A 22,564-nucleotide genomic window follows, 5' to 3' on the forward strand; every position below is an offset into this window, starting at 1 on the left:
CATATAGAAAGGAAAACAGCAAGGCCAGTTTTGTAAGCTTTCAGCTCCAGAAAGAGCGAGCACAGGCAGGCCCCAGCACCCACAAAAAGCGGCTCAGCACTCGGGGCCCTCCCGTGCTCCAGCGTGGGATCAGAGCTGCGAGCGCTTGGCAGCCGGGCCAGGGCGCTACCCGAGCTGCGGCGCAGCTGCATCCCCCCGAGAAGTCGGGGCGCTGGGCGAGGCGCTGCATTTGTGAGTGCAAAACGCCCGACTTGCTCAAGGTCACCCTGAGCCAAGACCACGATCCTGGATTCCCAGCTCTCCCCTCTGCATCTCCGACTGCTGCATCACGCTTCCCCCGAGGAACATCGGGGCTTTAATATTCGCTCCACTGCTCCACACAGAAACTGAACAAGCACTTTGCTTTCACCCCAGGCACAGCTTTGGCTGGTGTGAGCCAGATGCCTTTTCCTCCCAGGCCCTCTCCTGCACTCCAAAGAAACAGGCACACGTGCCAGCCAGCGCATCTCTTTCCAATATTTTAATGAGTCGCTACATCTTACACTCATAATTATAAAAGAATAAGAATCCATAAAAATATTTTCTTTTCATAATACGCACTTAAAATACTCCAGGGCAAGTTGATGTGGTTCATTTGGGTGGGTTTTTTTTCTTTTTGCCCCTGGCAGAACCCTTGGCTTGAGGGGGGTATGTGCTCCCCTGAGGTGCAATTGCTCAATCCCCCCTCCCCAGAACTGCAGTTCCTGTTGACCAGGTAAATAAAAACCAGAAGAGAGCATTTGCCGAGTAGATGGGCAAGGGGAACAGTCACTGACCCGCAGAGAACTGAAGCACAGCCAATTTCAGTGCACGTCTGAAAGCTCAGGGTGCCAGGGAAGGAGAAGGTGGGATCAGGAGGCAGCACAGAGAACGGCAGGAGGGAGTATTTGCATAAATATCATCCATTTTTGTGTTGCAAAAACCCAAACGCTGCTGTGATCTCTAGAGAGATGATCTCTAGTTGTAGCCAGCTGCTTCAGCTGCCATGCTACCTGTTGGCACAACTCTGCTTGTGAGCGGCCATTAGAGAAAGGTATCAGAGGACGCTGTTACCGACCCCAGCCACTTCCTCCATCTGCTCTGCAAAATTAAAATGAAAAATAGAAAAGACTAGTGTTGCATGCTTCTGTAGAGCTCTCTTCACGTCCCGGGGCTCCACATTGTCGCAGCAGGGCCAGGACACACCAGCAGCAGCGATCAGCTCCCTTGGGACTTAACGTTAGGTAGTTCTCTCTTCCCTCCCACTCCTGGCTTAAGGCAGCTTGCTGATTCAGCTCTTCCATTTCCACCACAGGCACTGAGTTCTTGCAGGTAAGAGAAGGGGAACTGCAGAGGTGCAGTGGAAGGGAAAAGGATGGGGGAGAGAGAGATTGACACAAACCTCAGCCTCGGGAGACAGACCGCTGTCCATTGATTCCCAGGAGAGAGGGAGTAGCAGCAAAATAAGCAATAACAGCCAGGCTGGAGGAGAGGAACAGGACGAGCAGCCGAGCAGGGGCAGACCTCCAGCTTGGAAAGTGAAAGAAGGTGGCACTGTCCAAAAAAAGGGGAGGTGCCCTCCCTCCCCCCTCGCTCAGGGCAAGACACCCAGCCCGGACGCGGGCGCTCAGCCATTTGTGCTCTGGGTTAGACGGCTGTCGAGGGAGGCGGTAGTGGCAGGGCACAGGAGGGGGAAGGTGAGCTGTCAGTGTCCAGTTTGCAGAGGCTTGTGCTCTCAGAGGTATTCTTGTAGAAAGTGCAGCAGCGTGATTTCATAGTGCTCTCCCGACTCAGGGCACCGAATACTGTGTCGCTCGTTGGGGTAGATCTGCGCGGAAGCAGAGACACGGCAGTTAACCAGGAACAGCTCGTTCAGCACTGGCAAGCCTCCCTCACCTCAGCCCTTCCCTCTCAGCCTGCGCCCAGGCTCCGCAGAGGAAAAGGGGTGCCAGGGAAGGTTTACAGCACGACCCCACATCCCTCGGTGCACTGGCATGCGCTGCGAGCCCACTCRGCACAGTCGGGCACCTCTGCTGCCACCAAGCAAGAGAGACAGCAGCAGCTCAGTGGAGAAGGAAAGTTCCAGGCCTGAGGACAGGAGCCCTGTTTCCTAACGCTTTTAGTGTCAGGTCATATTTGCCAGCAATGAAACGGCCACAGTGCCACCTCCTGGCCACCTCTTGGAGTCCGACTAGGCATTTACTATCGTTTACAGTGCAACATGCTGTGGAAGCATCCCCCTCCACCTTTCCCACCTCCCAGGATAGATAGGAGAAAACCTTTTCTGCTTCCAGTTTTAAGGGACCTTCCCACTTCACTCTGGTTCCCCTTACCTGCAACTGGTAAGGTTTTCCAGCCCGGATCAGCTGTGATACCAGGAAGTTGGTGTGAAAAAAGTGCACATTTTCATCCAAAAAGCCATGGAGGATCAGCAAGCGATTTGGCCTGGAGATGGGATGAGAGATAGGATGAGAATCTGCACACAGAGCTCCGTGGTGGGTCTAAGCAGAGAGCTGCCAGTCGACAAGCCAGCACTGAGCAATGAACGGGCAGCAGCTGGCACGGCACAAGGCCACAGACGTGGTCTTCAACCCCTCCCTGGCAAAGGGGGTTGGGAGTACGATGCCCCAGCTTGCTGCAGAAGGCAGCAATCAGCCACGTGAGTTAAAATTAAACGTGGTCATAAACCATCCACCCTGCTGGGATTCAGCAGAAGTACGACTGGTGGCACCGAGCAGCAGCAGGGAGCAGGTTTTCAGCCGATCGCCCAACGCCACGGGTACTCACTCATTGGGAAGCTTTTCTACGTGCAACGCCACAGAGCCAGCCTCATATCCTTGCTGGTTGTTTTCTGGGATATCCATGTACCGCTCGGTATACCCGGTGTCATATGCCATCCAGACTGTGACAGGGGCACCTGCTATAGCAATCTGTCAAACAAATAGGTGGCAGGAGACAGCTTCAATTATCAAGTGCTAAAGAGGTTCAAGTGTTCCCTGTCCTCCTGAAGAGCCAGGGAAAAAAAAACAGGCTCTGGAAAAGTCCTGTGGTTCAAACCAGGATTCTTCTAAAGAAAAACAGATTCCCCTATAAAACCTAGATACCTCCTCATGCCATTCCTCCCATATTCAGAATGGGGCAAATTCCTGTATACCAGCACTAAAGGCTGCTCCTTTTCAAGGAACTTCCAGCACAATGTAGGAATTGCTAGGTGGAGTTTTATAACACGCCAAAATGATAAAAAAAAAATCTAGTAATTTAACTATTTCTTCAGAGTCTGGGAATCTCCCAGTGCCATGCAACTTAAAAATTTTCACCCTTTACCACCCATGAGATTTCTTTCTTTTTAATCCATGATGCATTAAGCACACTCCAGACGGCAGGAACAAATCCTGTCAAAGAGCCAGCACAATCTTTAGGGATATTACAGGGAAAGTATTGCCTGGTCCTAAAACACAGCCATCTCTGAAGTGAAATAGTAACTTGCAGAACAGGTGAGTATGCCAGTTTACTAAAGTCATGGGATATCTAGGCCAGACAAAGGGATAAAACCTCTCCAACAAATAGTGGCAGTTTCTAACAGCTCGCTCTCCAGCACAGCACCTCTAATGCTGGACCAAGGCACTGGTACAGCACTGTGGCCTGCTGATCCGGCTGCTCCTGCCCCTCAAAAGACTGGGATCACAAGAGAGACAGCAGAGCTGTAGCTCAGGGACCAAGAAGGCGGTCTCAGGATCACATGTTCACTTTTGCTTTCTAGAGAGCACAGCCGGCAGGACAGCGCACACTACAAGCGGGAGCTGTATCTCCCCAGCCAAGGGCACAGCGACATGTAGAATGATCCAGGAACTGTGCTGGTGACTCTGGAAGGGAGTTAGGACTAGCACATCAATTGCCTCACTGGATGCTAGGCTAGTCCTCCGTTAGCAGTTACTGGGGAAGAGCGCACAGTTTAACTGTGTGCTGACCCAGAGACCACATCCTCTTCCGGTCTCAAACAGGTATGATGTGTAAGCACAATGCAGGACCACGGGAAGGAGCTACGGGCAGGACTGAGGGACATTTTTGCTTGTTCATCAAAAACATCAAGCAGAGATGCCAACTTCAAACACCAAGTTATAGGAGCAGGGATAGCTAGGTCTCCCAAGATGACACCCCAAGTACAGACTTACCTTGAAGACATTGGGTTTACAGATAAGACCCATGAGCGAGAGAAAACCCCCATATGACCAGCCATGTATGGCTACCCGACTCAAGTCGATGAACCCGTATTTCTCTGCTACATAATGTAAACCTTCCACCTGGTCCTCTATCTCCACCTGACCCTAAAAGGCAACAAGGAAGCTCAAGTCAGTGGCTTTCTAAACCTAAAAACTTCAAAGAGACAGAAAAAGGCAGGAACTACATTCACACAGGCAAACATAGAGCCAAGCAGCTTTAGAAAGAGCAAATGAGCAGAGATTCATCAAAAAGTACATTACCATCTGGTTTTTCAGGGCCCCTTCAAATTTGAGTCCTCGCTGGCACGAACCCCTTCCATCAATCACTACCACAGCATAGCCTAAGGATGCTAACGTGTTTAGCCGCAAGTACTTGATACCTTTGAAGGAGTTATTCACTAGCTGCACCTGCAAGAGAAGGAAAGAAACAGTTAAGAGCTGAGCAGCTGCCTTTCCTGACAGTCCCACTACGTAGAACCCATGCTAAACAGCAGCCACTAAAAGAGCTATCAGAGCCATACAAATTGGACTAAATAGGGAAAGTCACCTGAGGTTTGAAGTAGAGGTCAGAACAGAGGCCCAGTGCTCAATCCTAACCAGAGCACAAGCCTTGATGTATGACCAAGCTACGCAGAGCTCTGTCACAGACAGCAATCCCAAGGCCAAAGCCAGCAGTCAGCCAGCTGGATTATTACCTGAGGGCCTCCATATACAAACAGCACTGTGGGATGCTTCTTCCCAGGTTGGACATCATGAGGTTTGTAGACCATCCCATAGAGCTCAACATCTGACTGAGTGCGAAAGTGAAAGATCTCAGGTGGGATGTAATCTGGGGGGCAACCTGCAGAAGGAAGTTCAGACACTAGCAGTGCAGTAACGGACAGAGGGCTTTCCCTCCTACCCAGCCTGAACAAGCTCAGTCTGTTCAAACTTGCCCCTAGTCAGGGCTCTTTCAGTACGGAAACCATATCAAGCATTAGCAATGCTTCCCAGAGAAGCCTCTCACTGGGAAATAAATAGCCTCGATCTGCCTGCATGGGGCAATAGGACATATCAGCAGTGAAGGGATCACCCACAAACACGTCATCGGCTGGGTATCCTCAAACAAAGCGTGCTATGTCATTACAGCATGATGTGGAAGATAAGAACAGGGATGGGTCAAATGGAGAGATTCTTTGCAGGAGGGTTCAGATGCTACTGTGAGCTGTATCTCACCCTTTAAAAGGTTATAGCCTTGGAATGAAGTGGCCACTTGCCTCTCTTTAGACAAATTGCAAAGAAAGAAACACCTAAGAACAGAGTCATGTAAACCTTGCACTCTGGACAGCTGCTTTCACTTAGGGCATGAAACAATAACTTTTCAAGAGCCCATATACCCTTCCCTGGTTGAGCTATCCACTACAGATCTACACCCCCACCCCACCCCCCAAGAGGACACAATTCATTTTCCCATCCAATGAAGCTACTTGGGCCATTTTCCTCTCCATCACTTTTGGCTACCACTCGCAGGAAGAGCATCACAGACATCACCAGCGCAGATGCCTTCTAGGGGACTTACTGGCTGCCTCCATCATGCTAGCCCAAAACTTGGGCTGCTTATGGAGCGGGTCATCATCAGAGCCACTGAGCTTATAGACGTGCACACAAGGCGGAGTGCTCACGCTGCTGTAGTGACTGATGAACATGTCAAAGTTCTGCAGGAAGAGAGAAGAGTTAGGGGAACAAGATCTTTCCTTTCCCACATCCAGCCTCCTCCATGCAGTCCTCAAACCAGAGCTCCCACATTTCAAACAACCAACACAAAGAAACCCTCAGGAATCATTAACTGGCCATGACTCATAACAGCTCCTAGTTACGATCACTGTCACTCAGGAGATGAGGGTGTCTCCTATCTAATGAGAAGCCAACCAACCTGGCTCATAGAACAGCTGTGGGAAAAGCCTGGAGTGGTCAGCCGCACAATTTCTCCAGGAGACTCATAGCTGACTACATAGAGATGGTGCTCCAGTGGGGTGTCCTTTGTGCCTTGGAAGTACACCAGCTTCGTAGCCTCATTGACCCAGATCTGTGAGGAGAAGAGAGGGCTCAGCAACAGAAGGATGACAACTACTGCTCCTTTGCCAATTCAAACAGTCTGTCCTCAGGCAGAATCAGCTTAAAACACAAATAGACCATGACAGACTGCTCATGGCACTAGGGACAGTACACAAGGCCTGTTGATGTGACAGTTTAGAGAACGCACATGCAGCACTTACAGAGAACTACATATAGTCCAATGAAATGACAGAGAGACCAGTCAGTTTTTTGGGGAAACCCACTGCATTTGCTTATTAAGGAGCATAAAGCTGGGCTCTGTTTGCCATAGCTGAAACTAGAAGCTCCTATGCTTAAGTGTGGTGCTTTCCCATAGTATTTCCTGATTATAAGGGTATACACATTTTTTCCAGCAATCATACTAATCAATTCCCAGCTGAAAAATTAGTCTAACAGTCCTAACAGTACCAAACTTCAAGCCATATTAAAGTATGTTTTCAATGTCCAGATAAAGCAGTTTCTAAAAACCACCTGGTCAGCCAGAAATAGAAATGACAGCTTTTAAAAACAGCATTGATTCAGCAACAGTAGCTAAACTGTTTTCCACCTTACAGTTTCCAAATGCTGAAGCCCAAATGCTATTTCTAGCTAACCTGCAGTTTGAAGAGCACTGGGGACAGCAAAGGGAAAGAAATATCAAACTCGGGTGGCTAGGAAAGCCAGGCAGAGCCCCATGGAGCAACAAATGCATCAAAATAATTGCTGCTAACAGGATTTTAGCCCTAACGCATACAGTGAAGTGCTGTGGCCAAAATCAACATCATGTACAGTGAGAATCCACATGGGGAGGGACAGCAGGTTAATTGCAGTTTGAGGAAAAGCAGCAAAAAAACAAGTGCCTGAAGCTGCAAGCCTTCTAAAAAGCAAGAAGTAAAAATCCAGATTAATTGGGAATGAACAGACAAGGTCTTTATTTTGACAGAAATCACCTGGCAACACTGAAGATTGGACCCGGAGCTAATTCCAGAAGCAAAACAGAACCGGCCTTTGCAAGATTAATAAAAATTCCTGTTTGGCTATTCTGCAACCAATAATAGATGCAGTCCCTCCATGTTCAAATAGCTTTATGCTCCCCAGCTGCTTTCTTCCTAAAGATTCTGCTGAGGCATCAGCTGGAGACCAAGAGATAACTCAGCACTAAGACATATTCCCAATTCTAAAGTGCTCATTGGGGTTAAAATGCTTTAGCAAAGGCAGCATGCCCAACCTTCTCCACAAAACAGTTCTTTGCTGCTCTTGAACCTCAGACTTGCGTCCTTTTTTATGGTCTGACTCACTCAAGGGATTTCCCTTAAGGAGCAATCAGAAACCTGATTAAAAAGGCAATCAGTTCAATGTGCACTGGGCTACAGCACTTCTGGGGGAAGCAGTAGCAGCAATAAAAATAAAAAAAAAAAAAGAGAGAGAGAGAGAGAGAGAGAGAGAGAGAAACAAAATGAAACTTAAGTAGTTCTAGCTGGTCCCAGGCGTAACAGAGGGCATAGGCCAGGACTGTGGGCAGACAATGCAGAGCTGTAACGTTGCAAAAGAAAATTAAAAATAACCAGTACCTTTGATCCATGCCTTGCCAACACCTCCCATTCCCCACCAGTCAGAGCAACCTCCTCTTTGATGGGACACTTGAAATCATCTAGAAGGAACATGAGAATAAATCACAGACCTCCCCAAAAGTCAATATGAGCAAATCAGAGAGGGAACTCCCAAAGCCAAACCGACATATGGACAAAACGCAGCTCTTACCCTCGCTATGGACATATGGCTGCACCCAGTCATAGCTGCCTTGCTTTAGGACTGCTGTGACTCTGTACAGGTGACAGAAACCTGTTTTGCATTCGTTGGCTCGGATAAAGCAGAGCTCTTCCTCCTCCCCCTCCGGTTGGATGAAAGGATAGAAGATATCATGAACCTGTCACACAAGACAAAAGGCTCATGAGCGATCTCTGTTAACACAGAGAGAAGCCAAGGGAGTCAGTACTAAAATACTGTGCTTYCAAAGGAAAGGGGCGAGCAGCTAGTGGGAAAAAGCCATTCCTTACTTTCCCATTACCACAAAGAAACTTTGTGCACATGTAGAAGACCACATGCTCTGGGCTTTTAATACCTACCACAGAAACCAGCACTGATCTTGCCTCTGAGCTAGACATCTCACCTAGGTAAGTCCCAAAAGTTGTTTCTTCTTCCCACACCTTAGAATGCCAATGTGAACCTCAGGCCCCTTGGGCATTCCAGCATCAAGAGGCTTAGTGTTAGGGGTTCAAGTTTATTCCCTGTCCCCATTAGCTACCCAAACCAGGACTAATTTCAGGGCTTAGGGTTGCTCATGCTTCAAGAAATCATTCAGTCTTGGATGTGACAATCTCTTGGGGGTATCTTAAAGTGTCAAGGTCCAAAGTGTCTCCACTCACTGAGAATGCTACCAAGAATTAAATGAATGGCTCCAACTGCAAGGAGGTGGCAGGAACTCATCTCTTCCACGCTGAGTAGATGAAAATCCTTTCTCATGGTTTTATCAGACCCCCTGGACTAACAGGGAGTCTGGCAACACTGGTAGCAAAGCAGCCTGCTGTAGCATGGACTAAGCTGGACACCAATGCTAAAACGGTTAACTGCGGGGGAAGAAGGGGCAGCCTGTATTCTCCTCCCAGCCCTGAATTTCTTACATTTATCCACACATCAGTGGTTTCTTCATAGATCACAAGTGGCTGGACATTTTCTGGCACAGTTTTGGCAAATTCAGCACGCTGCTCTTCACTTTCTGGGACTGGAATAAAGAGTGCTGGAGGCAAAAGGATTAGCTGCAGCCGCTGCTGAGGTCTGTCTAGGAACATAGCCCAGGCACTGGGGAAAGAAGTTGGAGGTGAATGTCAGTACCACAAAATAGATGCCCCTTTCTAACACTCAGAACATGCAACCCTTTTTCCCACTGGCAGAGGGGATTTAGACATCTGAACACAAAGCTTTTCTCATCACTGCTGCTTTCTAACCTCCTGAAAGCTTTGCCAACAAACATGTGTTGCCAGATACCTCTGGTATTTCACAGGGGTATCATTCAGACACGATGCCTGACAGATTTGCCAGAGCGTCTATTCCAAGAGACCACGCTTAACAGAACCTCGTCTCTAGAACATAACTTTTCCTTGGACAGCCCCTCTGTCAGGGAGCTCCATTTGTTTTCTAGCGAGCTCCTAAAGTAAAGACAAGCTAAAGTGATCCATTTGTAGCTTCCTTGTTGCACGCTGCACTAGCAGGGAAAGGCACAGACCTAAGACAACTGCCAAGTGAAGGAGTCGCTTCAGTCTCAGCCTTGTTCCTCTCCAAGGAGAGTCATTTGAAGTGGTGCTGCACTGCAGGCCTCTCAACATGACAGATGGCAAGCCACCGCTGCATAGTGCGGCTACCCCAAGGCCTGGAAGTGCATCAAGGGAAGTTACATCATTAAGACAGACTTTCAAAAGAGCCAGTTCCCCCCTAGCACCTCAGTGACTGTGGATTTCATGAACTGACATATTCAGCATGTCTAGRTAAGCTCTGGTGCAAAACATAAGAACCCCCTATGGGATTACCTTCTGTAAAGTTGTATGAATTTAGTTTCCAGAGCAGACAGCTAATGATGAGTTATAGAATGCAATCTTCAGAGACAGCTAAGTCACCTGAACTTGATCTGCACAGAAACTAGTTAAGAGTCAAGCAAGTTTTTAAGGGGGAAAAAAAAATTAAGAGCTTTACAATTTCAAACTAATCAGACTGGTGTGAATTCTGTAACTACTTCAGGCAAGGTTGGCCAGTACAAGACTGAGTATTGCATTTGGAGTGATAGTGAGCCATGGGAGTACACTGGTCACAGAGCAATCCTTCCCCAGATACACACTGCACAAGGGACTCAATATCACACAGACTGACCACTTTCCCATGATACATTTGGCATTGATCACAAACTGGACCAATCATTAAAATGAACCACGATAAAATTGCTTAGAGTAAGTTCTCATTTTCAGCAGGAAGCATGTTGTTCCCAAGTTAAAACATTTCAACTCAAAAGAATTCCCTAAGATTGCCCACTTGATATATCAATGTCATTTAAACCCACATTTAAACCCACAGCTTGTCACTCTGCTCTCCAATTGCTTAATTCCTCCTTTTAGGATGTTATAACATTGCAGAAGCCAAATACTTATGGGCTGTTTATGGGGCTCATGGCTTTAAAAAACAGGTCATGACTACAACACAAAGCACATAGAGGGCCTACAACAGTTCAGCTGGGGGAGCACTTGGGAGCGTTAGTTTGGAAGAAAAACATATGTACTATTTGCCATCTCGGGTCCATCCAGCACGGGCAATGTACTCCACAGTCGGAAACAATGCAGCAAATGGTTGCACCAGCTCCTTGTCCTGAGCACACACAATCTGCAGCAAAAGAAAGGTCCAGTATCAAGTCAGAATGCTACCAGACCTCCTCCTGTGAAAACTCAGTGGAATGGGAGAAGAGGAAAGTTGTAGCTATTGGCATCAGCAAAGTCCAGGCCAGGAGAAGCAAGCCTTTCTACAAGCGGCAAGAAGACAAGGGGAAAAATAAGCTTCATTCCACCATGATTTTGGCATCCAACCACAGAAAAGGATATGGGAAAAGGATATGGTCAGGGGTTGAAGCCCAAGATTAGACCCAGGCTTCAGCTCTCCAGCTCTACTACTGACAGTGTGATATATCAGGCTAATCCTTCTTCTGTCTTTTCTCTCCCCTCTCCCAGTCCCCTCTCCACCAGAGCTATACTTTTCAGCTTTTTAAAGTTTTTCTGTTTCTTAGATAAACACACTATAGAATCAGGTATTACAAGATGACAAAAACAAAGGCTCACACTGTCTAGGATTTCTTAGTATGCTTCTCTTGAGTCTGGGAAGCTTCAGAAGCAGTCAACTTTCCTGTGCAATATCCCATTCTGAGCCGTTACCACTTACCTTACCCTTGCTGTCCGTTCTAAATTCTGCCAGTTTTAACGTAATCTTGGGGTTTTTGCTGCCTGCAGAGGAAGGATGGAGAGAATACATGGTATAACTTCTAGATAAGATCCAGTCTCGGTCTTACTAAAGTGGCTGCGTGTGAACACATACACATCAGGTATATGCATGCCAGTAAGCACTGCTGGCATTTAGTATATGGGGAAAGTTTGCCTTTGCCTTGCCTAGACGGGTGCGTGTGTTTTCAGAAGGGAGAAGGAAAAAGGGATTCTAAATGCATTCCAAGATATGCCACTGGATCTAACCCATTTTCTCAACAACCCTTTCTTTTACACTGGACTTTAAATCCCATTCCTTTCTTGCAGTAGACTTTGGGCTCATAGACTGAATCAGCCCTCAACATTTACAACCAGCTTCTATATCCTGGTGAGTACCTAGATTAATCATGCAAAGTTTATAGCACAAATTCTGCTGCTTCAGCCAGCAGGAGCCAAGAGTTGCATTAGCAGCCCTGCAGTATTTCATTTACCTGTCCTAGGGTACCGATAGGAGTCTGTTTTTCTCTCCTCCAAGGCAGGTGAAGGAACATGAATAATCTCCACCTCTGACTCATCCACTTCCTCATACAAGATCCGCAATGTTTTCAAGTCCTCTGAACCTAGGAACAGATAATAAGCATGTTTGCTACTGTGTTTTCCAGTTGTTTCTGGCTTGTTTGGAGTACCGCACCCTGGTGTAAGTTTCTGTTTTGTCTTTACTTTTCTCATATAGCTACAGCTCACAGTGACTATTTACAAATACTCCTTAGCACAAAATTATACCCCTCAGTGTTTTTTAAACCATTTTAGTTCCTTCAGGTAGCCTCCCCAAAAGCAGRCCAAACCTATGCCAAGTGAAAACCATACTCAAAATATCATTCATAGCAGGGGCCAGCAGTAGTTATAGAGTCAGAATTTGTTAAGCAGAATACTGACCTTCTGTAGAAGCTGTGGGACACCACCAATAGCCCGTGAACCGATCAAACTCCTCCTGAATGACAAAAGTGGCTACACCAGCAGACTTGGGGTCATCTAGAACGTTGGATAAGCCTGGGCAAGAACAAAGAGCAGAGTGCATTTACATCCCCTTGGGAAAAGCTGATCCAAAAAAAGAATGGACTCATAAGAAGCCATCAAGACATGAGCCCTTCCAGCCAGACTTTTTGTCAGAGGGAATTTGTTTTGAATCTGGCAAGAAGTACCAGTTACCTTTATGGCAGTATGTCATCCGCCTCTCCTCTCCCGTCTCAATATTCGCTACCCACAGATCATTGTTATTAATGAATGAAAAGAAGGCAGGGTCAGCAGGGCAGATCTTGGGATCCATTCGTGGCCCCGTGCACTGAGTCTTGATCTCCAGTGGCTTCATTGGAGACACCTAGGGCAACAGACACACAAACAGCTCTGTACCAATTCAGCTTCATGTTTAAAGGTCTCAACCATGGATGCAGCCTGCAGAATGAGGAACAACATAGCCTTGACAGGACGCAAGAGCAACGATCAAAACCAAACAGATACAGATGCACAGCCAATTCAACCAAAAACATTATGTTCACTTCATGTGTTATTCATATATCCATTAGCAGACTCACCATGAACCCATTCTTGCCCCCATCTCGACAATGAAAGAGGCTGTTGCTAGCCTGGAAGAGGAACAGACCACTCTCACTGTGGAAATCATAAGAGGTTATTCCAAAGACGCCAAGTCGCTTGCGCTCCCTCAAGAGTTCCTCTTCTCTGGAATACATCCCATGATGAGGGGTTGCCTAGTATTGAAGGAAAAGAAAATCTGAAAGAATCTGCAAGGACAGAACCTACTGTTTCACAGAACAGGAATGCTCCAAGACTGGCACCAGCTAGTCCGTGAATACCCAAAATATAATCCATCAGCCAAAACCAGTCAGCAATCCCACCATGCAGGTCCAGAACTACCATACTCAAACCTGCAGGTGTGGCCAGGAGGACTACGCCAACTGCATGCCCCAAAGTTCCCTCTATGTATGAGAGATGAATCGTTACTCTATCATTTCTGCAGGCAGCACTTCAGCATGAACTGAGGACAGCTGTACTTGCGCTGCTTATGCAAATCAGATGCAACCAATTAACTTAATGACATTATCTACATCCATTCACAAACAGTTTCCATGTCAGACACTGCAAACAAAAGCTCTTCCAGAGATCTCGAATTACCCTGAAGGGAACTAGCAATCCAAGTGGGTTCAAGACAACCAAATTCTTTTTTAACAGGAGCCTTTTTAGTAGGGACCCACCTCCTCCACTCCCTTGTTCACCAATGCTGTAAGTGAAAAAGGACGCTAAGATACTGAAGTCAGGAAGGGGAAAATTCACCCCCTTTCTGGTTCACTGCCAATAGAACATAGGGCAGAAGGAGCAGTTTAAACCCACTTTCCTGCCTTCAGTAAGAGCGGGAAAGATAATGGACAGGCATTCCAAAGCACACGGACAAGCACGGCAAGAGCCCAGACAAGATATCCAGAGGTAAGGTCCAGTGTCCTAATATCTTATAATTTGAGGTACACTGCATCCTGGATTAGAGCCCTCTTTGCAAGGTCAGCCCTGAGCTTGCCCCACCAACTGCTGTTTCACCCTCACTGCCAGCTCCGCTGCACACACAAGTGACTATCTTGTATTAAGAAGCAAAGAAATTCTCAATACAATGTTCTACCAATACCATTTCTTGTAAACTGCCATGCTGTTCTTTCCTCTGCTGAGCAGTGAACACCATACCAGCCTCCCATCATCAGCCAGGTCTCCCAAGCACCATCGACCCAGAATCTTTACACTTCTGCTTACCTGAAAGTGATCCAGCATCTGTTTCCATGACAAGAGTAGAAGGGCCTCCTTCCGTACCTTTTTGGGAATCTCTGAGTAAAGAAGGGAATTCTCCCGGCTACCATATGGCATTCCTATTAGGAGGACAAAAGCATCATGCTACTTAAGGTTAACCAGGACAAACAGGACCAAGAGCAGACTGAAAAAAGTCTTTGATAACAGAGAGGTGGTGGCTGTCCAGGGGCTTTTACCAGCTGTCATTCCCAACCAGCTGTCATTTCAACCTCAGAACAATATCTAAATACATTGGCTTTAAAGAGAAACTTTCCTAGGCAAAATTAACACAAACTTCTTCGAAGCTGGCTACGTCCAACTTGCCTCTCTATGGACCGTTCAACCCACACCCTAGATCCACTCTAAAAAAGCCACTCCCTGTACGGGTGACTCAACATTACTCTCCACATTTCTCAGCCAGAGATTTGCTACAGGGACCATATTCAGGCCAACATGCCAGCCTGCAAGAGAGGAAAAAAAAGGCCTGGAAGCTCCAGAGAGCCCAATCAAATGTGATACAGTCTACTAGTAGTCAAAAGACCTTGCCATYTTACATAAGCCTCTGACTGTAGTCATCAAATAAGTTATTGGCCTTTTTCCAATTCCCAAAACAACCATGAAAAATACAATACCCTGACACCAATTTTGGCAGTTTCAACAGCCAAAGACTGTGACCTTGCCCTCTACATTTGCTGTGGAGACTCCCTGGATCAGAATCTAGCACAGGAAATGTACCCTGATGATGCCTACTCCGCATATATTTTGGGCGCTACATCTACTTAAAATTAAAACTGAAATATTAATAAGTGCTCAGGAAGCAAAGCAACATGTGAGCATATAATCCTCAGAGATATACAGAAACACCACAGTGCTGAACATGTGGTGTTTAATATAAGCAGCATCTGCCATGATACAACACAAGAATCTATGGGGACAGCCCAGGAATGATTTAAGATATCCAAACAAAACAAACTGCAGACAGGAACAAGTTTTTACACACAGATATTTTTTATGCGACTGTGACCCAGACTTCATTTCTCTTTATTATATTAGTACCTTCTACAGTGACTTCAGACTGACTACAGTCAATCAGCATTTAAAAGAAAAATATTGCCCTTCTCCCCAAAAGACATTATACCTTGTCCCTAAGCGCAGAAAAGCATTCAACCTCTACAGTAAAGTTCTTCAGAAGTCTTTGTCCTACTCCTCAGCACACTCCCACTAAAAGGGTTCACAAAGAAGCTTGACAGAAAGTGTTACTTAACRTTGGCACAATAATAGCAGGCTGATGTTAAACACTTAAGAACTGTTGAACTGGGTCCTGAGTATTGAAGCAGCACACATCTGATAGCGCGCAACTCAAAACAGGCTCATTATGGCAATAAAGTTAATCAGCATTTACCCTTCCTTAGGAATGCCTGAGAAAAGGTAGGCCAGTATCATCTTGTAGATACTGATCTTAAATGATGGGTCAGTCTGCTGTATACACTGTACTTTTCAGTTACTTTTTTTTTCCTTAAGAAAATGATGTTGGTGTACCATCATTCCTGGTTCTGACTCCTATAACAGTCACACCCCTGCAGAACGCTAACCAGCCAGTAGCTAGTCTGACTGCCAACATTTCATACAACAGAACAACATTAAAAATATTGTAAACTAGCCACTTAAATACTTGATTCTTTAATCATATAGATCAAAAACAGTATCAAAGTCAACTTAGCCTTGAAATACATTCAATTTTAAATCAAGTCTCATTGTTCAGACTCAAAAAGAAAAATATCCTAACTCTGGAAACTGCCCTTTATAATAGCATATGTGCTGTAAGAATGTTTGAGGAGCTGTAACAAATCCGTCACTGACACACAGGGGTTGCCTTAATGAAGAAACAATCTGGTCCCTCAAATCCAGTATCTTATGTCCCATAATGACCTACACTCAATGATTCAAAGAAAAGCAGGGTCTTTTCAGGAAAGCAGTCAGCTGTACAGAGTTGCACATGGGGCAATTTCTTTACTGGCCTAGTAAAGATCAGCTCATGCCCCGAAGCATAACTCTTTATAGTCCATAAAGCATCCCGTATTACCAACCACAAAATTATTCAGTTACTGAAATCCAACCACTGAGTTTTACTCTGTCACTAATTACATTGTGGCTCCATCCATACTGCGCAACACAGCATTCTGCTTTCTTTCAATTCTGCTATGAGGAAGAGGATATTTCTCTAGGAATACCATTAATGGTTCATTCCTACCTCATACTTTTTCCTGTTCTTGAAAGCATTCTACATACATACTACTTTATAAAGCAGGAAGAAAACAAATAAGCCCCCATTCCCCTTCTCCTCATCAACACATAGGATTTGCAACATATAGTTAGAAATTACTGACAGCAAGTTCCTTGGAAAGTCAGTCTGGCTAATCATTCAAGGAAATCCCATTTCTTCTAAGCTACAAAGGCACAAGAAAGTCCTGAGTCGGAAGAGTGTCCGCTCCCTTGCCCCATCACCTGGACTGGGCTGTGAAAGGACACTGCACTGTACCTCTGTCACTAGGCAGGCCTGGGTAGCTAATGCTTCCTTTTGTCACTAAGCAGCCCGGCTTTAAGAGAGAGTCTGCGGTTAAAGTGCTTCTCTGGGACTGATGAGGTCTCTGCTCAGTCCCAGGCCGTGCTATAGATCGAGTGTACAATCTCGAGCAACGTTATTTAATCTCAGTTCCCCCATCTCATAAATGGAGATGCCTCCCATCCTTTTCCTCCTGTTTAGACTGGAAGTTCTCCCATAACATATTCACACCCAGCGTCTGGCATGCTGGCTTACCCAGGTAATAAAGACGATGAGAGTGCGGGCTGGACTCTTCTGTTTTCCGGACAAACTGGAAATCATGGGGAGCTTTGTTCACTATCATGCCTGAATACTTCCTGCTGCTGTGAATAATGTCACGCAGCCCATCCCAAGAATGCTTTTGCACCTGGAATTGGGAAGGCACATCCTCCATCTCAACCACTTCAGAGCTGTCTGATAGCGTGTCCACTGCAGTCATCCTCTCTTCCCCTTCAGAACTGGTCAAAAAACTGAGGGAGGAGTTGAGGGAAAGAATTAAGCCACAGAATCAAACAGGCACATTTTCCTGCTTAGAGAAAGCTCCAAGCATGTAACAAACTTAAGAGGGCAGGCACTCCTTAACCTCCAGATCCTAGGATTCTCCACATTCACAAAGATTACATTTTAAACATGCACTGATGTATTGAAAGGAAAAGTCCATCTTCCATTCCATATTCGGTCCTGTAAATGAAGATGCTAAGTCCAAAACTCACTCCCAGGACTAGCTCTGGAAGAAGCAGCTGTTAAAGGAAGCCCAAGCCGCAGATTCTGGTGTAGCAACTAATTAATCCGTTTGACCCAAAGGAAACCAACCCCAGGAATTTGGATGAATAAGACACCATAGCTCTGACCTATGGTAAAGGCACACAAACTTCTGATGTGGAAGAACACAGAAGTGAAGTCCCCTTCCTGCCCTGAAGAAAGGCCAGCTCAGCACCTGAAGAGGTTAAGCCAAAGCACAGCACCTCACTTACCTGAAGAGCTATTGCAACGAAAAGCGAAGCAGGAGAGATGTCAAAACAGGAAGATAACAGTGTAATTGACTTTGCTGAGAGAAAGAAGAGAGCAGTAACACAGACCCTGGTCATGTCCTGCGAAAGGCAGCACGCATCCCTCACGTTTCCAAGCTAGTACTTATTGAAGAGTCTACAAAATACTGCCTCCACGTGCAACTAAAGCAAATATTAGTTTGAGGAGAGGTGGACTGACTTGCCCAAGGTCAATGATGTAATCTACTGCACAGCAGGAATGAGTCTGGGACTTGGGAAACCAGTTTCTATCATCCCAATCAGGAAAACTTAATTTCCCCACACAAGGGCATTTTAGACATTTTGGGGGGGGTATCAAGAAGAATTTTAGAAAGAATTCCAGAAGAACTCCAACTTACTGAAAAAATTAGGCCAGAGAAGTTTGTTCCATGGAGACAGAATTGCTACCTTTGACACAGCATCAAGATGACAAACCAGTGAGGAGGGATTATACCAAAAAAGGCCTTGTTCTCAGCAGCCCTAAGATTTCCATTTTCAAGTTAGATGTTTCTTGAATRCTGCTTGTCATTTGGGACAGTCGTCTGCATTCTGACAGAAGAACAGCTTCTGAGATGCAACCGTCATACTTAAATAAGAATTACACATAAACCAAATCTTAAAGACTTCAGCCTCAGCAAGATACATAATGAGTTCTTTCCCAGTGGAGGGAATCAAGGGAAAGGAAGATGGTTATTTATATCAGCACAAGAAAACATTCACAGTCTGCACATTTTCAACCATAAGTATTTTTCAGGGGAACCCTCAGTGTTTCTTGAGAATTCCCCACCAGCCTGCACCTTATAACAACCTCTCCTAAAGAAAGTTCTCACCTAGTTTGTTTTCTTATCCAATTACAGTAGGAGATCAGCAAACCTAAAGTAAAGCACAGCTTGACTTCCTTAATCTGCAGCTGCAGAGTAGAAGGGCTGTAAATACAAACATATCTACAAATTGCCAAGTCCCCAAATTGTACCAAATGTGTGAATAATAATGCAAGAATGAGAAAAGCTGAAATAAAACTGTTCTCATTACTCCTGATACCTACCACCCAGGAGTAAAAACAATCCACAGCTTGAAAATGAATAAAGTATTTTCCAATCAAAACCAGGCAGACAGCCCAAATAAAACCACAAAAGAGAACGTGATGGGATGTTCCAAGACTGCAAGAGTGTCTGTGGCCTCAGGTCTATCTACTGCCTATATCCAAGGTCTCCATTACAGCAACTAAAATCGCTTCTGAAGGCAGAAGTGTGGCCTATCAAAAACGCATGACAGGAAGCCCACATATTAAAAACCATAAACTGGGTACACTTCTCTTGACCCAATCCCCCTGCAAGTCAAGTCAAATTGCTCAATCCAAGTAATCTAGATTTGGCTCAGGAGACTTGACCCTTAGGTTACCCTCACCCAGCTGAGGAAACCCTCTCACTCAGACAACCCGACTCCTTGCAAGGGAAGGTCACAAGGCCAGATCACCTTTCAGGGACTCCAGACAGGCCACTTGCACTCGGTGCACACATGCACCACCAATCGCAGGGAGCTAGTGAAATAGCTTGGACAGCAGGAAAAACTGCGGTACAGCAATGGGTTGCCCAGAGAGGTGATGGGACCTCCATCCTAGAAGTTTTTCAAAGCTTGGCTAGACAAAGCCATAGCCAGCCTAATGTAGTACTGGTAACTGTCCCACCTCGAACAGGAGGCTGGACCAGAGATCCCTCCCAACCAATATTTCCATAATTCTACGATTTATCAAGAGAGCAAAAGGAACAACTTATAGCTTGGTGTTGTTCTCCTCCTGATGCATTTTGACACTAGAACAGAGTGGAGTAGCRGGATAAGCAAAGTAGCTATCCTCACCCTTAGCCTTTAGCCGTCACACAAAGTTACGTGAAAGCACTGGGAACTACCATCAGCTCGAGTACATTGGGAGTGTCACAAAACTTAGGTCCTGACATGATAGAGAGTAAAAAGAAAATCCAGCTGCTACACCCATCACTACACCTATCTCTTGAACAAAGCATGTCAAGTATTTGGCAATACCACACATAGAACAGAAGCACAAAGAGTAACTTATCTAATTGAAACTGTAAGGTGAATTTTGGGATGAAATTTTTCAAAGGGGACTTTGACCAAGACACCAAGTTTAACGATCTTATTCTTAGAGAGTCTTGAAACTTTCATATCTATCTAGCACAACTGAGGTTTAAGTCTCACTGGAAGATGACTGTCCTTTACAGTCCTCATGTTGAGGCACTGGTTTGGATGACTCAGTGTTGCTGCAGAAGCATTACTAACTTCACTCCCCAAAACACCTAGATACCCTTTGGAGGTCTCCAAGCTCATCCATCACACTTATTCTGCCATGCCTGATCCGTTAGAYGGTTCAAGCATACAGCCACCAAGTCCTCCTTCAGGGGAGGGCAAATGCATTAGTCTGAAGAAAGTGAGCAAGTACAGATGGGATGGCAAGGGACATCAGCACAGAAAAAAAACTGTAAAGCTTGGAATTTGAATTCAGTAGAAACAAGTTATCTTCCTGAGTCACTTCCAGACCCACAGATTCTGACAGAGAACTCCGTGGGCAGTATTAGTTACTTGAGATTTTTTCCAGAAACCTCACTCCCTTGAAAAAGCGCTTAACACTCTGTCCTACACATCCTAAAGGTCAATAAAGCCCTAGGAGTAACCGGGGAAACATACCTTCTCCAACTTCCTGCAGTCTCGTTTTCCAGACGAACCCTCTTTATTTTCTGCATTAACTACTCAGCAAGCCTTGTGCAGGACAGGAAACTAGGAAGGAAGAGGAAAAAAGCAGATTTCATATAACCGCAGCTTCCCCTGTCATAGCAGTCAGGGTGTAAAAAAGCATCTTCCATAGGTCACATTTCCAACCGAGCCTGGAGGCACAAACAGAATCTTCGGTTTGAGCTTTACACAGTCCAAATCCATTCCGCCACCACATGCTGGATGTTAATACCCAGATAATTCTGAGAGAGATTTCTTTACCTAAACTATGGGCATCAGTGAATTCTAGGGCCCGTCTCTTTTTCCTGCAAAATTCTGCTTAAAAACTGAGAATACTCAGTACTGCCCCGTCCTTTCATTCTCCTTCCAAAATCCTCTGAAGTGTAGTCAGGAACTAAGAACAGAGAAAACAAGGGCCCGGTACATACACTTACTAGCAAGAGTCAAACAAAGGACACCATAAGGAGCCAGACAGAGGGTCAGTAGCCCCATTACCAGCAGCATCGCAGTCCCACCTGGGACATAAAAACCATTTGTCTTCCAAGCTAGTATCTGCTTCCCCCTGTCTCAGCTTCAGCCTGATGCCACGGAACAGCTCTGACTCACCACACAAGCCAATTTTTCAAGATCATAGGAAGGAGCTTCCTTCACCATCTCTCTCCCCGAGTACACGAAAGTACAGAGTTCTTTGTCTCCTCTTCAAGAGAGCTCTGAATCACAGACACACCCGAGACCTGCCAGTATCTTTTTCTCAGGCCAAAAGCCATTTCTCCACTATAACCACATTCACAGAGAATCAGGGGAGACAAAGCAAAGTGCCAGCAGTGAAGTTTCTAAAGGGCAGAGGAGAACAAAGAGGGACTAAGCACCAGCATCCAATGATTTAAGGGCAATTTTACATGCAAGSTCGAAGGGCAACAGGAGCAATGCTCAGCAATGCTGAGTAACCTGGTCTGATCTCGCAGCTGACCCTGCTTTGAGCAGGAGGTTGGACTAGAGACTTCCCGAGGTCCCTTCCAGGCAGAATTATTCTGTGATTTTAATGACTGAGAGAAACATCTCATCCTGGACCCACCTGCTACAGATCACACGTTTCACAGCGAAAAGGAACAATAACATTTTCCAGTACTGAACCCAGAAAGAAAAGAAACCGAACAAAACAGACATGAGGGGTCAGAGCCAGCATGAATGACGATATTCATTTGTCAGCGGGGTCCTGAGTGGGCTGCAGGTGCATCGGCCGGAGCCAAAGCAACACAGTCACCTAGAGGCCCAGCAGCCCTTACAAATGTGTCCCTGTCATGGCTGGAAGCTTTAAGACCTCCTCCTCCTCTTCCAAAAATAAAAGCAACTGAGAGAGGAATAAATCAGTGGGGATTTCTACACAGAGGGACGAGCTTTGGCAAAGGCTGCCAGTGGCTGCCTCTGTATCTGTGCGTGCTGGGTAGAAAGCCCCGACACAAGGCTCCTGCCCTTGCTGCGGGGGGAAGGCCCCCCGTTTACTGGGGTGGGGGGGCAGCAGGCCAAGCACTAGCACCGTCACCCCACTTTTTCCTGCAAAAAAGAAGGAAAAAGCACCCTCCCAGCTGCCTGGCGAGGGGCACATGCCCGTGGGGGGCCAAACATGCACCCCTCCCAGTGCAAGGTGTTCCCTCCCGCAACACACCCCGGGGGCAAGTGGTGGTGGTGGGGGTAAAACACACATCCCTTTCTCCCCCCCCCCAGGGCAAGGCGTCCCTCCACCCCTGGGGGGCAAGTCATGCGGGGGGAGGGGGGTTGCAAATACACCTCCCTCTCGGGGGCAAGGGCTGCCCGCCCCCCCAAACCCTGAGGGGGGGGCAAATCCCGGGGTGCGGGGGGCAAATACAAACCCCTCCCTAGGGCAAAGCGCCCCCCCTCCTCACGCACATACACACAGCCCGCGGAGGAAGGGGGGGCAAAGCGCTGCCCACGGCGGAGCGGGCCCACACAGGCCTCCCCCGGGGCGGCTCTCCCACGCCGGGGGGGGGGCACCAGAGC

The 22,564-nt window shown here is 46.5% G+C and overlaps 1 protein-coding gene across 5 annotated transcripts; it reads right to left on the minus strand.

Moving 5' to 3' along the window:
• Nucleotides 1-505: 505 nt before the first annotated feature.
• DPP9 (dipeptidyl peptidase 9) lies at nucleotides 506-21,224 on the minus strand. Of its 5 annotated transcripts, XM_026067150.1 has the most exons (22): nucleotides 21,152-21,223; nucleotides 20,501-20,590; nucleotides 17,140-17,242; nucleotides 16,989-17,043; nucleotides 14,138-14,250; nucleotides 12,916-13,089; nucleotides 12,533-12,701; nucleotides 12,260-12,373; nucleotides 11,815-11,943; nucleotides 11,286-11,347; nucleotides 10,636-10,736; nucleotides 8,993-9,170; nucleotides 8,073-8,238; nucleotides 7,883-7,962; nucleotides 6,151-6,303; nucleotides 5,797-5,932; nucleotides 4,934-5,079; nucleotides 4,500-4,646; nucleotides 4,191-4,343; nucleotides 2,806-2,948; nucleotides 2,352-2,463; nucleotides 506-1,846 (listed from the first exon to the last, which is right to left on the minus strand). In XM_026067150.1, the coding sequence occupies exons 2-22, from the start codon at nucleotides 20,554-20,556 to the stop codon at nucleotides 1,754-1,756; spliced, it is 2,583 nt and encodes an 860-aa protein (XP_025922935.1). In that variant the 5' UTR covers nucleotides 20,557-20,590; nucleotides 21,152-21,223; the 3' UTR covers nucleotides 506-1,753. The 5 variants fall into 5 exon arrangements, with proteins under 5 accessions (XP_025922935.1, XP_025922933.1, XP_025922934.1 ...); XM_026067148.1 differs by having other exon boundaries at nucleotides 16,989-17,242; nucleotides 21,152-21,224; XM_026067149.1 differs by lacking the exons at nucleotides 20,501-20,590; nucleotides 21,152-21,223 and adding an exon at nucleotides 18,160-18,348 and having other exon boundaries at nucleotides 16,989-17,242.
• Between the last annotated feature and the right edge of the window lie 1,340 nt (nucleotides 21,225-22,564).

Source organism: Apteryx rowi, unplaced genomic scaffold (genome assembly GCF_003343035.1).
Source record: "Apteryx rowi isolate R43461 unplaced genomic scaffold, aptRow1 scaffold_254, whole genome shotgun sequence".
In the NCBI taxonomy this organism is placed as follows: Eukaryota; Metazoa; Chordata; class Aves; order Apterygiformes; family Apterygidae; genus Apteryx; species Apteryx rowi.

Coding starts and splice junctions, on each gene's coding strand:
- DPP9 (XM_026067148.1), bottom strand. CDS start 20,556: ATGCAGAAAATAAAGAGGGTTCGTCTGGAAAACGAGACTGCAGGAAGT. Junction 11,944..12,259: donor TCCCACAGCTTCTACAGAAG/GTCAGTATTCTG, acceptor ATCTGTTCCTAG/GTTCAGAGGACTTGAAAACA. Junction 2,464..2,805: donor GTAGAAAAGCTTCCCAATGA/GTGAGTACCCGT, acceptor TCCCATCTCCAG/GCCAAATCGCTTGCTGATCC.